Below are 16791 nucleotides of genomic sequence, written 5' to 3'. Positions count from 1 at the left end.
ATTATTTAAAAATATATTCTCTAATAATATTAATATGAATAAAACAAATCAAAGCTATTTGAAAAAATTATCATCTCAATATTTAAAAGATGCCAAAGCTTTAGGCCATAAATGGAAAGATTTATTAAATAAAAAAACACGTCAGAATGTAATAAATGATATCAAATATCACAGAAAGATAAAACAAATCATTACAACAGAACTAAAATTAAGTAAAATACATGAAACACGAGACAAACTATTCAAATCAAAATACGATAAAATACAAAATATCGAAAAACAACACAGAGATAAAAAGACAGATCAAATTATAGAATCTGAAATGGAGCAATATTCTTTATTTCTTGCAAGAAAAAGTGAACAGAATATATCAAATGCAAAAGACAAATACAGACAATCGTTTATTTCTTTATTTGAAGAAAGACTGAACAAAATGGATAAAAACACCAACATATCATTAACTATCGATGTAAAAATAATAAATGATATACTAAATTCCGAAATTCAAAAATCGTATGGTCCATTTGAAACAATAATACCAAAAGATATATCTCATGAAGACATGTTAAAATTCAGTTTATATACCATTTTACAATCAAATATAAATATGCTATCGGGAGAGCATATTACACACATAAAATACAGTTATATTGTATTGAAAAAGAAACAATTTATTAAACACAAAATGGGCAATCTTAAGCTTGTAAACTACTTGTTAAAAGACCAAAGACCAATTAAAAAGCATGGAAATAATACATGTGTTATAGATTATATATGGGATCAAGTTAAAAACAAACAAGGATTTAAAAAGTATGATTATAGCAGATTAAGAGATGAAATAAACGAGTACGTCCTCGATGGTCCAAGAATAAGCACATATGAAATTATTAAATGGAGTTCAGCTTGTCATCCAAAGTTATCTATTCATGCTTTTGACAGTCAATATAAAAAATTTGTATCTCATATTGCAAATGATTGTATTTGTAGCCTTGTATATATAGTAAAAGACCATCATTTGTGGCCTATAACAGATGAAAATTTAAAAATAACCGCATCAAAAGCTAATCAAGGCAGATGCAAAAACCTATTAAAACATATGGCAGAATTCAAATGGAGTTCATATCACGAAAATATACTAAAATTAACTAATATAGATGAAATAAAGTCAATTACATGTGAAAATCAAATTATTATATTACCAAAAGATACAAAAATGGCCATCGCAATAGACCTATACACAAAAAAATCTAATTACTATGTCGAGTACATGCATTGGGACAATAATGGTGTTTTGGATGGCTTTATTGATCACAATCGTAATATGTATGTACTTAACAATCAATATGACGAAAGAAAGAGTATATGTGACAAGTTGTTTGATATATACAAATCGGATGATTTTAGATGGTATAATCAAAGTTTTACAAGCATATCTTCAGCTCTTTATAAACAATTAAATGGTTATATACCGGAGTCATCTTACAATATCAAAACACGTCAAATTCTCGACGAATATTACCCAAGGGCTCTTTTATTTGCTACTACAGACGAAATAACAGACGAAGATATATCGAAGTTAGTATCTATTGATATATCTAAGTGCTATCCAAGCATATTATTAAACAATTCATCACCAATTCCCATATATACGATTCACGACGATATCGAAGAGTTTGACTATGAAGACGATTTAAATGATAATGGAGAATATTATATCGATGAGTATATGTTAAAATGTTTTAATGCTCCAATTAAAATTGAGGCAGGTTTTTATAACAAGGATCTCATAAAATATCTCATCGATATGTTAAATATGCCGAAGAGCCAGATAAAATACAAAATCGTATCAAAAAAAGCATTAAAACCAGACACTTTCAAAGGGTATATCGAGTATATGTTCAATAATTTTGATGAAAAGGAAGCAAAAATGATGGTAAATGCTTTTATAGGTAATTTAGGACGCAAATATAACAAAACAAACAATGGTTTTATTTCATCAGATATTGATACTATTTTATGCACTTGGACTAGTGCTTTAAACGAAAGTAGAAATATTACAATATCAAATTACGATGATATATTTCTTATCAAAGAGACTAAGATTGAACGATTAATATCGGACTATACAAATATCAATCGATTCGTGATATCAGGGGCTATATTAAAATGTCTAAAGCTATTAAACCAATGCTATGATGATGAGAGTAAAATTATTTCAATAAATACTGATGGATTTCTCATACAAAATCCCCGAGTTTTATTCAAGCACAAAAAAGATATCAAATTTGATATAAAATGCATAGGAAAAGCATATGTGACTGATAGTAGTTTTTCTTACTTTGAAAAGAGGTATCGAGATAATATTGATTTGACACAATATAAGGATTTTTTAGGAGAGGGAGCCATATACAATGGAAAAGCTGGAACAGGAAAAACACAAAAACTTTGCGATTTAGTCATTAAAGAGGACAAGCCATTGGTACTCAGCTATACAAATAAAGCTATCGAAAACGTCAAATCTAGATTAATCAAAAATAATGTCGATATCAATAAAACAAATCAATATTGCCATACTTTCGATTCATATTTTTGCGAATGGAAAAGAAGAGATATGAGCTCTCTTGAAGGAAAAACCCTTTTTATTGATGAATTTTCTATGGTACCTAACCAATATATGACCTTGTTATATCAAGCATTTTTAAAACATAATATCAAAGTATTTTTGTTCGGAGACTCTTTCCAATGCTCACCAGTGGAAAACGGATCTCAGATATCATATGACTATGTAAAATCATCTGCTATCAATCAAATGTGCCCAAATATTGAAACATTAAAATATATCAAGGGCTGTTCTCGATATGATGTACCTGCTTACAAAATGCTAAACAAATTTTTAAAAAAAGGTAAAATATCACACAAGTTTGAACAAATAGATACTACATTAATGAAAAACATTTGTTATCTAAATAAAACACGAATAGATGTGAATAAACGTTGTTGTGAAAATTTTTGTAAGGACAAACAATATTACAAGGTAAATTTCAATTATAATAGCAAGAAAGAATCTTATGTAGTTTGTAAAAATATGCCTCTAATAGCAACATCAAATATCAAGGACAAAGATATATATAATACAATGCAATTCAAAATTGAAGATATCAAGGAAGAAAGAGAAACCACTTTATATTACATAAATGATTTTTGGTTTAACCAAAAAGAACTTGAGGATAACTTTATTCCTAGCTTTTGTATTACTGTATACAAATATCAGGGCGCTAATATCAACGAACCGTATAACATATTTGATACTAATAGGATGTGTAAAAAACAGCTTTATACTGCTTTATCGCGGACTACTAAATTAGAATATATTAGACTAAATAACAACGATCTGAATAGTGTTTATAAAATAAGAAAACAACCCGATATTGAGCTAATTAATTCACGAATAAATAGCTTGTATAGAGATGGCAAAATATATATAGTTTCATTTAACAATGATAAAAAATACATTGGCAGTACATGTCAGGATATAAAAACACGTTTAAAATGGCATTTAACTAATAAAAACAGCCAAGTATATAAATTGAAAGACCATGATCCGATTATAGAATTATTGGTAAACTGTCCATGTCAGGATAAAAAATCTCTTGAAAAAGTAGAAAGTAAATATATCGAAGAATATGCTACCAAATACGGAAATAATTTAATAAATATAAGAATGAATCCAATAAAGAAAAAAGTTAAAAAGATTGAATATAAAGTACAAATAGAAACTGAAAAAGAATTGCGATCAAGAATAGCTCAATTAGATGGTAAAATAAAGATAAAAGACAACACCAAAGATAATTATTTGTATTATGACTGTAATATAAACAAAAAACGATACAGAACAATAGCCAAATACAATGAAAAATCAAGGGATGAAGCACATAACACAATAAGCGAGAAAAAGCATGAATTAATAAAGAGTTTAACAATAGAATTTTAAAAGTATTGATAAAGCAATGTATCCAAAATTTAGAAAAATATCAAAATACAAAAAGAGGAACTGTAAATTATATAATGTATATATATAAGTATGGATTCAAATAAATCAACACAATATTCAAAAACAGAAATAGAATTGTTTTTTAAAGAAAGAGAATCGTTTTTTAAAGAATTAAAAGAGCTAAAAAACATTTTAAGAAAGGATGAAAAAAGATATGAAAAAAATGTTGAATCAAATGAAATCAAAGCAAGTTTAAACGCACAATAGAATTTGTGTGAAAAAGAGTATAAGAGAATTTTATATTGGGATAAAGTGTTGAATACAGTTTTGGAGTAAGCACTGTAAAAAAGATTTAATTTCCAGATCAGTTGTAAAGACAAGGAGCAAATATAATAAAATATTATATTTGATCAAAAGTTTCATGCATTTAAAAAATAAAATACTATAAAACGCTACGCTTGGATTCAAGGTTTGTAAAAAGTTTTGGTATAAGATTTTGAATCAAGATTTGTGTTCAGATTTTGTTTCAAGATTTTGATTCAAGATTTGATTTAAATTTTTTTTATAGGGGTATGTGAAAAAAACGCGGGACAGCACATGTAGTCCCAAAGTAAGTCACTATTTGCACCATTTTGAGAAGCCCTATTGAATTTGTTGTTTGACAAGATGTTAGAAGTGTGTTTTGCTAAATTTTGGAATACGTAACTCGTATCTCTGTGTATTACATCTGACGAATGCGATTTACAAACGGTATTCTGTTCCACTATTCATGAAAATAGTAGTCTTAAAGTGTTCGCTTTTTTCCATAGTCTGGAACAACTCTGTTTGAAACTCTTCCAATTGCCTAATATAAAGAGAGTTTTGCATATTACCTAATGTTAACTGAGTGGGAAGCGCGGTGGCCTCATGGTTAGCGCGTCGTACTCCGGAGCGAATGTTCCGGGTTCGAGCACTGGCCTTGGTCACTGTGTTGTGTTCTTGGGGAAGATACTTTACTCTCATAGTGCCTCTCTCCACCCAGGTGTATAAATGGGTACCGGCGAAATAATTCTGGGGTAACCCTGCGATGGACTAGCATCCCATCCAGGGGATGGGGGAGAAATACTCCTAGCTGCTTAATGCTACAGAAAGCTTGGATAAGCTTCGGTAGTATGCGCCACTTTGGCTCGAAGCTGCCCTTTAATTTTAACTAATAAAAGTGTCACCCTCTTTAAATAAAGTTATTATTATTATTATTATTATTATTATTATTATTATTATTATTATTATTATTATTATTATTATTATTATTATTATTATTATTATTAGTTATTGTTTTCAGCGTGAACTTGCTGGGAAAAGTACTATCGACATCATGCAGCAGTGCAAACAGCTCTTACCCCTCCCCCCTCTCTCGCACAACGTGTTCACTGTCTCGCCCGCAAAGGAGACACCAGTGAACCCTGGACAGAGTGCAGACAAGCTCCCTGCAGGGGGAGGGAGTAACAGCCAGGTATTCTTGTTACATAGTTAAGTTTGTAATTAGACTCCATCGGTGGCATCTTAGATAAGATAAGATTTTATTCACCTCTCCAAAAATGGTTTTTCAGGGTAAATTACAATGAAATATTAAAAATGTACAGCTAAAAAATAAAATTATTCTAAATATCATAAAGGGTTACGTTAAAAAGGGTTCTATGTTTCAATAAAATTCTTCCAAGCGCGACGTTTTATAGCATCCTTAAAAATACTAAAACTATTAACATCTGTTAGAGTCCGAGGTAGTTCGATCCAAAGCCGAGTAGCCCTGAATGCAAATGACTGCTGGCCGGTAGCTGTTTTGAATAGCGGGACATCCAACTTGTTTCTGTGTCTTGTATTGATAGAATGGACGTCAGCTCTAACAATAAATTTGCTGCGCAGATATGCTGGGGCTTGTCCGTGCAAACATTTATAAGCCATTACAGCGTCTCTGACTTCAAGCTGCCAAGCAACCGGCAACCAATGGATCCATCTTCTGATCTTTTGATACGTTTTAGTAATTTATTTGGCGATTTATTAATGTGAAGATTAAATATCATAATGTTTGATGGTATAGGTCTGTTAAGGGCTTATTTGTCTTTAAGGTTTTTTTTGTGGGGTGAGGGAGAGGGTATACAGCTTAGGTCAAAACATAAAGCAGCCTGTGTTCACGAAAATACAACAGAAAAAGATGATAAAATGTTAATTAATGTTAAAGCACGCTATGGTAGATGATTAACTCTAAACAAAAGTAAGCTCTACATGATCGTTTGTCTTGTGTATATGCTGCCGTGGCTTATCATTTGGTAAGACTGACGTGTTCTTATTATTTGGAAGCTTTAGAATTACTTGCTGGTCGTTTTGTTATATATGTGCTTCCCCTTTTTTCATTACTTTGTATCGCCTCTACTTTTCTTCAGGGCCTCCAAATAACAGGCAAACAAAGAATTAGTGCCTGGGATCTCATGGAGGGGTACAAAAACCCTTCACCCCTTTCGTGGGCGTGGTTCGGTGCCGTCCGAATAGAGCGTAAACCCTTGAGGTATGAGCAAGATTTTCGAAGACTGCTGCACCACTCGCACCCGAGGAGGCGCCCCCTGAGCTACTTCCTTAGTCCTGCACCTGACAAGGAGGACGAGCAAGACGAGGCGGAAGATAGAACAGAAGCAGAAGTTGCAGCGGGGGAGAGGATAAGTCAACCGTCCACTCCTCAGACACCAGCTGATGTTAAGGGTAAGAGTGTTTTGTAAGTAGTGGCATGCATAGAGCCGCAATAGAGCAAGTTGATGCATGTCCCTTATGCTTATATATATTTTTTTTACGTCCGTTAACGTGCGTGAAAAAATTTAGACACAATGTGTGAACGGCTTGCGTACACGTTTACGCAAGTCGTTCATACGTTGTCTCTAATTTTTTTCACGCACGTAAACGCACTTAAAAAACTACGCGACAGTGGAAATCCACCATGGAGGATGTTTTTGGTCGCGCCATTGAAAACGCGGTACAGTGGAACCCCGATATAACGATATGCCAAGGGGGCAGTAAAATTATATCGTTATATCGAGCAATCGTTGTATCGGGGTTCCGTCCCATACATTTTACTATTGCCGGAACATAACATATTCATCGTTATATCGGGAATATCGTTATATCGAAGATCGTTATATCGGGGTTCCACTGTATATACGCGTGGTATTCGTGCGTGGAAGTCACGCGTGTCACTCGCGCAGTAATGTTTGCGCCTAACCTGTGAAGATGCGTTTGCTTAGAAGACAAGTTCCAATTTTACCAAATATTTCTACAAATTCTCCAATCAAAACCTAGAGCGATCACATGGGAGTATTCCGTTTACTGTGTGGCGCCCAAGAAATAAGTACTATCAAAAATGTAATAATCATGTTACGAGCTTACAAAGAAAAAATCTGAGTCCCTAACGGGAATCCAACCCATCACCTCCCAAACATCAGTCGGATGCTTTATCCACTAAGCTACGGAGAGAGTCATGGTGAGCACCCGCGGGGGGGGGGGGGGGGGCACTCCCTATATTGGCCTATACGGGGAGGCTTCGCCCGAAAGGGGTACCTTTTTCATGCTTCAGGTATATAAAAGGGTAGGAATTTCACAAGCTAAGATATATAAAAGGGTAGGGATATCGCTCATTTAGGTATTTAAAAAGGCCTTCAATTAAGAGATTTCGAACAGACGCACCTTATGGAGGTATCATTTAATTTTTTTTAAGCGCTCCAAAAAAAACATCAAGACTTCTTGTTTTAGGCGTTTGTTATGTCTTTTGGTATATGAAAGGGGTGCCTTTTTTCAGTAAAAGGTATACGAAAGGGGTGCCTTTTCTGTCAAAATGGTATATAAAAGGGTAAGGGGTTGGACTTCGGGGCGGAGCCTCCCCGTACAAAACGTTTCTGAGTAGCCCCCCGGGGGTGAGCAAGGCCATTTACTAGGTTCACATGTGACACACGTCCTGCATACTGCTAGGATCGGCAATGTCAATAGCTGTAGCGCCCGCATGACGTTACTTTTGCGTTACATTATTTCCGGTTACGTCACAAGTCAAGTGCGGTGCAGTGAAGCGTAGTGTTACCTCATGCCTTTAGTTGTCGGCGGTGCTCTATTTCTTACGATAGCACCAGAAGTTTCTCCAGTTATCTTGAGATATTTTCTATTTTCTGTGACCGTTTTCGCGCCAAGATCGGGATAGAGGTACGGATATTTTTTGCTATTGACTTGTAATTGTTTGTACTAGGTTGATAAGTGACACGCGTCCTGCATACTGCTAGGATCAGCAATGTCGATTTTTTCTTTGTCCCATGCTCGAGTCATGTTGAACACTTCATCATCATTATTTATTACCGAGCTTAAAATTTACCATCTTTATGATTTACTACAAACTTGATGAATTCGACATTGCTGATCCTAGCAGTATGCAGGACGCGTGTCACTTATCAACCTAGTAAAATGGCCCAGCTCACAACGAGTCTCTCGAAGCTCAGTTGGTTAGAGCCCCCAACCGGTATCTGGGAGGCCATGGGTTCGATTCCCGTCGGGGACTCAGAATTTTTCTTTGTCCCATGCTCGTGTCATGTTGAACACTTCATCTTCATTCAACTTTTTTCTCATCACAGGCACTGTACCTTTGATTGCTACGCCGGGTGCTTCAGCCGTTAACGTGTCTTCAGTTCTCAACGTGCCGCCCAACCTCCCCACTAACCAGGTCACTGTACCAGAAGGGAAACAAGCCAAGCCTAAGGCAACCAAGCGACCAAAGCGGCCACCTAAACCTCCCAGCCAAGCAGCCATGCAAAAGAAGATGCAACAGCTGCTACAACAACAACAGCAGCAGCAGTATCTGCAGAGTCAGCCTGGAGTTATGTTCGGCCAATCGACGCCGCAGCAGCAGCAGCAGCAGCAACAACAACAACAACAAGCAACAACAAGCTTTCTTCCAGCAGGCTCCGCAGCAGAGGGGCCTACAGCCTGGGTTGCAGCCTCAAGCACAGCAAAGGTGGGTCCAAACTCTAACAGCTTCCTCCCTTATGCTATCCTGGACACACGAAAAGCCACTGACGGATATCGAACTGTTTGATTATGTCGATCCAAATAGAAATATTTTTAAGTTTGAGAAATTGGAAAAAATAAGAACAGAAAAATCCGTTGTAACTGTGCATTAACAACGCTGTGGTGTCGTTTGCGTTAAGGTGTTTTAAAGGGATAATTGGAAAGTAGTATATTTAGAAGCTTTAGCTGGTAATAAGGTAGGAGGATAGATCGCATAATCAAAGGTAGAGCTTTTTCAGGCATGTGGTTTGTGGTTATTATTAATTTTTTTCCATTTCTCAAGGTTGGCAAATCCAACGGGTATGCCGAATCCGTTAACTGATCTACGCTCCATGCTACAGTCACCCACCTTACAGAACCCACTGCCTCATCAACCACAGCGGACCACTCAAGCACAAACCAACCAATTTCTTCAAATTATGAGGCAAAAACAACAGCAAGCACAGCAGCAGCAGCAGCAGCAGCAGCAACAACAACAACAACAACAACAACAACAGCAGCAGCAGCAGCAGCAGCAGCAACAACAGCAACCCCAAACGTTACAGCAAGCCATGTATGCATTGTCTCAAAATGCTCTTCTCAAACAGCAATTACAGTTAGGACAAACACAGTTGACACAACAACAGCAGCAACAGCAACAGCAGCCTACAAGTCAACAGCTGAGGCATTTACCCCAGGCTAACCAGGTATGAAATAACTGCACGGCTTAAATGCGGGTTTTCACTGGTGAAGTCCCGGGGCCTACTTGAAAAGATTTGATACGGGGAGGCTCCGCCCCGAGGTCCAACCCCTTACCCTTTTAAATACCATTTTGACAGAAAAGGCACCACTTTCGTATACCTTTTATTGAAAAAAGGTACCCCTTTTACATACCTAAATGACATGACATATACCTTAAACAGGAAGTCTTATTCTCATTTTTATGTAGCGTTTAATAAATTAAAATGATACAGCCACAAGGTGCGTCTGTTCGAAATATTTTTATTAAAGGCCCCTTTAAATACCTAAAGGAATGATTTCCCTACCCTTTCACATACCTAAACTTGTAAAATTCCCACCCTTTTATATACCTGGAGCGTGAAAAAGGTACCCCTTTCGGACGGAGCCTCCCCGTATAGGCCATTATAGGGAGTGCCCCCCCCCCCCCGGGGGGGGACAGAGTCTGAGTCAGAGTCGTAATCGAGTCATAAGAGCGCTAACGACCTAGTGAATCGAATATCAGAGTCGTACGCGGAGTCATAAGCAGTCTGACGAATCAGAACGTTTCCATTTTGTTCCGAATTTGCTTATGACTCCGTCGCTTATGATCCAGTTAAAAGTAGATCGTCGGAGTCGCAAGCAGAACCGGAAGGACAAACCAGCGACAATGCTAGATCTCACGCTCTTTGAGTACTTCCTTTTTGCTTGCGACTCTGACAATCTAGTAGTTTTCACTAGATCCACGCAGTTGTAAAACTCGGCTGTGCTTATTTGCGGTGTGTGACATCGTATTTTGTGGGCAGTACGTTTCTTTGAAGGGCAAACCAAAAAAAAAAATGAACTTTGAAAAAAAATGTCGATTCACCTTTGAAATTTAAGTCAACGAACCTCTTTAATTCAGTGTTTTTTTTTTCGTTCTTCTCTAGCTTCAAGCAACGCAAGGAGCAGCTCAAATCCACCCCAATCAACAATACTCGTTCGTTCAAGCCCAACGCCCACAGACCCTACCCATTGGTAGGACCCAGGTCACCACCCGTCCCAATCTTGTTTCGACGCCTTCAACACCGACCACCATGACGCTGCCTTCATCTCTTTCCGGTATGGTCACGCAACAGCAGCCATTCAACACAGCCGCCTATCAAGGTACAGTTAGTGTAGTATGTAAGTTACAAACCGCTCGGTTTAAAAGAGAGAAAAGAGACTGGTTTGAAGGCGTCATTCAGTGTGAACAGAAGACAACAAACAATATGACCAAAATGCAATGACTCACAAAACAATAGTAAAGCATTGTGTCCTCATTTGCAAAAAAAAAACTTGAAGGTCGCCATTCCTAGTAGGCATACGTCCTTTCGAAAGGGGAGATATCTGGTTGTATTGAAAAGAGTTTGCTAGTTTAGGTAATACCGTAAATGATCTAATAAACGCCCGGCGCGTCTATTTATTTTTGGGGTCCAAGGGGAGGCGTTAAATAGATATGAGGCATTTATTAAAGAGAGGCGTTTATTTCACTTTCACTGTAACAACGTCAAAAAAAAAAAAAAAATAGGATGCGTAGTTTGCTAGTGGAGTAAGATACAGAACAGTGTTTGTGAGTAGGAGACTTATCTAATCTGCGCTAATGCAAAACCTAGAGATGCACAAACTGACTCTCGGTCGTAAATTATTTATGATTTATTTTGCCTTGTGACCCTACCAGCTGTACTTTCTGAAGTGTTTTGGATTGAATAATACTTATCACTAGCATTAGTTCTTCAACCCTCGACTCAATCATTTGTCCTTTGTTGTTTCATAGGCCTTACAGTTTCCCAAGCCATCACGAGGGCAATACAGCCGCAGCAACAACAGCAAGCACAGCAGCAGCAACAACAACAACAACAACAACAGCAGCAAGTTCAACAGCAACAGCAACAGCAGCAGCAGTTTTCCTTGGCTGGTCAGCGGGCTATCCAGCCACAGCCCACGATGCAACACCAGTTGCCTGTTTCATCCGGCCATGCGCAGCTGAACCCAGTGTCACAAATGCAGCAAACTTTCCAAACCCAATACCAGCAGAGCCCGGTTAGCAGGCAACAGCAACAACAGCAGAGGTTGTTAGCAGCCAAGTTAAAACAACAAGTTCAACAACAGCAACAGCAGCAGCAACAACAACAGCAACAACAAAATCGCCAGACTTCTAATGCGGAACTAATGATGAGGATACAGAGGCAAATCTCAGGTTGGTTTAACCTTGATGTTGCAATCATAACCTCGATGTAATGGGACATTTCTATCTTCGTGTGTAAAGTTGATAATAAGTTACTGACTGCCACATAGAATCCCCCTAACGATAATAAAAAGCGGATTTCAGTCTATCTCGCTTCACTTAGTTCGTTAGCTAAGGCCAAAACCACGGAACAATCATACCTTAAAGTCAGAAGCTTTCCATGCTTAAAACCATTTAAGGCGGATTCCGCTGAAAGTTCGAGCAATGAGTGCAAAAATTAAGTACCAAAAACCTACTTATAGCACGGCAACATTTTGTATACGGTCTTAGTGACCCCGTAGTTAAATTCTTAAGCATTCTCGAGAAAAATAAAGTAAAAACTTGTAAAAATGTTGAAAACGCGCGCCATTTCGTTTTGAACTGGCGTGAAACGTCCGTTTTAACTGAAATATAGATAATTTCAAATCCATTTTTCTCTCGCGGGTTCAGCTTGAGTGCTGAAGCTTTGGCAGGTTTTGTTAGCCTTACTTAAACTGTTACCATGCTAAGAGGTCCTTTTGGTAACTTAATTTTTTCCTGTACTGCTCGAATAGTGGACGGAAACCATCTTAAAATCTAAAAGAGCACTAAAAACGACAGTCTAGCACTATAATAATGAACACTGCACACACACACACTGCTGGTGTGCTCGTCTCAGAGATCCACCATGCTTACCACATGTGTAAGGTCACTCAGGTGGAGAAATAAACTTTCTCCCATCATCCACTATGGATTGCTACACATACTTGAGTATAGTCTATAGTGAGTCCATTTTCAATGCTAAACACAATCTTTCATGTTTAAATCTTCGTAAAACAGTGATCCACTCTTCTTGACAATAACTTCTGCAAAGGTGTTTCCTCTGTCACACATAACAAAAGCTCTTCTGCAGTGTTCAACTAATTAGTAAATGGCATAGTCATTTTTAATTTGCACGTTTTACGTGTTACGGTTTGTTGAGATAAGATTTGTCTCTTCGACTACAGTAATTTGAGACAAAATAAAAGTTTTATTAATCACAATTACCTTAGTGTACGCTTGTTGTACATCTCAGGTATAGTGTAACCTCCATGCAATCTCAGTGTATCTTGTATCGTTTTGCGAGGCACCATGTTGTTACTAATAAAAGTGTTTCTCTTATAAGGTGGTCAAGAAATATCCCTGCCACCACAATTTACACAAACCGCTGACATAACTCTCCAAAGACAACTTTCCGCTCCACCGGATATCGGGCTTCAGAGACAAGACATCGCTCAGTTTACACGACAACTGTCAACCCCAGCACCACAGGACCTGACACAGCAAGCCCAACAACAGCAGTACACTACAAACCCTCAGTTCCAACCACAACAGTTCTAAGGGCCACAGGGATATAAATAATGTCATTTGTAATAGTAGATGTATATAGCTCGAACCGAGTACACAGCGCGCAGTTCAGATACGATATAGGAAGACTTGGTGTTGAATCAAAGTAGAATTTAAGCCACCACCACGGAGATCCCGATGATGGAAATGATACAAATTTTTCTCGCGATTATCAAGTACAGCCAGAATCGAAATACAAAGTCTCCTTACTAGTCTCCATACATTAACTCCAGTGATCTTTGAGAAAATTTGTTTTGATCTCAGTGATTTGGTCCTTTGATGTTTTGAGTAGGTGTGGCTGCTTTCAAATTTTGCACTTGCTGTCGCCCGGAGAAGTTTCATGGGTGTTTGTTTTCCCATTTCAGACCACATGACATTCTCTTAAGAATTGTCCTTTCTTTCCATCCCAAAATTATTCATTCAACTACACGCGACTTTTTGAAAATTTTAAAGCAAGAACTCTCAAGAGTTTTATCACCTGGTCTGAAATGGGGCAACAAACCGCCCAAGCGAATAAGGTCTATTTAAGAAACCACGATGGGGATGCCGAAGACGACTTTAAGATTATATTCTATATCTTTTTTTAGACTCTCGCGTTTACCTAGTACAATTCAGTTTACTCTCATAGTTTACTCTCATGTCATAACTATCTTATATCTAAATGCTTAGAGACAATGCTTGTCTAATTATTGAAACGAGAATTTCACCGTCGGATTCCCATTCAAACACTGTTTTTTACAACATGTTTGTGTCGCATGAAACCTAATAGTCCATTTTTATTAAAAATTGTTATATTAGAGCACTGAAACTATTAACGAGCGTCTTTGGCGACGGATGGCTCGAATGGAAATGGATTACCACTTAAAATATATATGGCTAAAATAGCGTCTTCGAAAAAATCGGTATTTAAAGCCGTAGCTTGATTTATATCCGCAAATTAAGGTTATATCATCCTTAAGGCTGGTTCTCATATGATCGCCCCGATCGTCTCTGTCGCTTGCAAAGTCTGAGGTGATTGGAGCAAGCAAACTTTTTGAAGCGACAGAAGCGACAGAGACGATCGGGACGATCATATGAGAACCAGGCTTTAAGATATTTAAATATAATGTTTTTCATGGGTAAAGTTGCCTACCACTAACTTTAGAATAGTTTAGACAAAAAATCTGCAAATCCCCGTGACGTAGCTCCTTTAAGAATGGTGGGAAAAATTGGGACTGTTCTGTGTGGTCCGGTTGTTCGAGCTGATAAGCGCTAATCTAGGATTAACAGTTTCTTAGGTATTTATTTTTTATCGTTTCAAAGCGTTTTAAGTAAGCCTTGATATCGTGCAAAGTTCAAAGCGTTGGACAGAGAAAAAAAAAAGAGAAATTGTTAAATTGAATGTTCGAGATTCTATTAATACTGCTTTGTACAAAAGGGCCGATTTAAATTGAACCTTTTGATTAGGGACGTTCTCGTTTCTTTCGATATTGCGGTTTGCTTAAGCTACCGACTATCAATTTGACAACAGCCAGAGAACATTTGGTACAAGACAGTCCGCGTGTGGCAAAGAGAAAGAAGAGCCGAACAAGGAAGCAGTCTTTTGATTGCCTTTATAGCTAAAAGTTGTTATTTTAAGTTCGGCCTGTACCAGGTTGTTCGAAAGCTGATAAACACTAATCGACGATCAAGGTTTTTATTTCTCTTGTATAAACATGTTTTTCGATGCTATTGTTGGCTGGAGTTTGGGATTAGCCGATGTCGTAATGGAGGAAAGGAATATAGAACTTCACTGAAAAGTTGCAAAACAGCGATCAAAATTTGCACTGTAATTGTGCTTTGAACAACAGGGCCCAGCTTTATAAGGCGTATAATCGTCGGAGCATCCAATCCGGTGTTGACGTGATGTCCAAATGGAAAAGGTGTTATGCAAGATTACGTCAGCTGCCAAAAATCACCCAAAGCCTCGTTTAACGAAAATCTTTTTTGGTTTTGTCACCTGCACTCATTTTGTTTGTTTTCATCTTTGCTATTTTGGGAATTCTTTGATGAAAAAAAGTCTTAACAAGTTCACACTTGAAAAGTGAGGCTTTGGTGGTAAAATTAGCTAGTCGTATGTTGATATTAATAAGGGTTATTGCATTTCTTTTGGGAACTAAATTCGTCTAGTTAGAATGTGTTTTTAAGTTTAGAAATCGCAGCATTGTCAAATTAAACAGTTTTTTGCGCGATCATGTCGAAAAACGAATCGTACGTGCTATACCCAATTCGTGAAAAGGCAGTTGAAGTATATTGTATTTTATCAAATGGATTGACTTTAGCAAGAAACAGCCTTGTCAAAGACTCTTCCGCAAGTGTATCAGTGATGCGTATCGTAGAGAAATTGTAGCGTGTAAATCGGCTTGTAGTCATAGGCTACTCAGAGCAGGAACTTAATAAATTCGTCTCGGTCAGAGAAACAATGATAATGCAAGGTATAAAACGACAAACAGCAATGCTTGCAATGCTTAAAACTGTTGGGAGTGAAAAGAGTTTGGCTTCAAAAGCCGCAAATTTTCTCATTTAATTATCGTTTTGTTCTGGATTTTTGTATTTTTTTTTTAATTATTGTTATTATTTATTTTCTTTATTTTACTCAACAGTTATATACGGTGACTCGTGATTGTTGTAAAAATATGTAATATATTTCAATAACAAAGCAAACCGATGTCAATAAAAATTATTGATCTATAACATTCTCGTCTATTCGTGTCTAACATAGATGTAGGAAAGCTAAACTTGTCCTAAACCAACTATTTTTAGAATGGGGCGATTTCGAGACAAATCGCCCATATAGTAATCGATAGATTTACAATTACTTTCAAGTTTCACCTGAGTTCGCCAAACTCTTAAAAACCCGAAGAAAGCTCTTTTTTGAACAAGACGCTAAATCTTGCAAACGAAAATTTCTCTAAATTTAGTAGCTCCTAAAGGTAGTGACCTTGAAGGTATGTAGGCAATGGCTTAGCTGTAAAATACAAATGGATGGTGTTCTATAGGGAAATATTAGCCCGAGGCGGAAAATTTGCCTTATAAAAGAAGTGAATTCTTTTGGGCAATTATGACATTTTTTTTTTTAATATCATAATATAGGAACGCGCGTGCACGCACTAGCCTGCGTTGCAGACGAACTAAGCCCCGGTATAGTCCGGGATATACCGGGGTTTAATTCGTCTGCAACGCAGGCTAGCACGCTCGTGTTTTATATTATATAACACTGTAATCCCAATGATTTTCCATTCAGTTATTTCCCAACAACAAAATCGTTTTATTTCGTTTCCACTGGGCATATGGACAAGCAACAGCACAAGAGGAACGAACATACTCATTTAATGGTGTGCTCACAAGCCGTAAGCATAAGCAAAAAAACATGAAGACGAAAATTTTTGTTTTTCGTTATCTTTTT

At 37.1% G+C, this 16791-nt stretch overlaps 1 protein-coding gene across 1 annotated transcript in view; it reads left to right on the top strand.

The window, feature by feature from the left end:
• LOC144664335 (mediator of RNA polymerase II transcription subunit 12-like protein) overlaps positions 1-16081 on the top strand; it is a 57648-nt gene extending 41567 nt beyond the window's left edge. The window contains 8 exon segments of the mRNA XM_078525432.1: positions 5313-5483; positions 6412-6724; positions 8629-8930; positions 8932-9008; positions 9345-9747; positions 10687-10903; positions 11553-11975; positions 13147-16081. Coding sequence (XP_078381558.1) covers positions 5313-5483; positions 6412-6724; positions 8629-8930; positions 8932-9008; positions 9345-9747; positions 10687-10903; positions 11553-11975; positions 13147-13361 — 2121 coding nt within the window. The 3' untranslated portion in view covers positions 13362-16081.
• Positions 16082-16791: the final 710 nt, after the last annotated feature.

Source organism: Oculina patagonica, chromosome 8 (genome assembly GCF_052425735.1).
Source record: "Oculina patagonica isolate OP01 chromosome 8, crgOcupat, whole genome shotgun sequence".
Taxonomy (NCBI): domain Eukaryota; kingdom Metazoa; phylum Cnidaria; class Anthozoa; order Scleractinia; family Oculinidae; genus Oculina; species Oculina patagonica.
The sequence above is the reverse complement of the archived record's forward strand: the minus strand, read 5'-3'. Positions and strand labels throughout refer to the sequence as shown.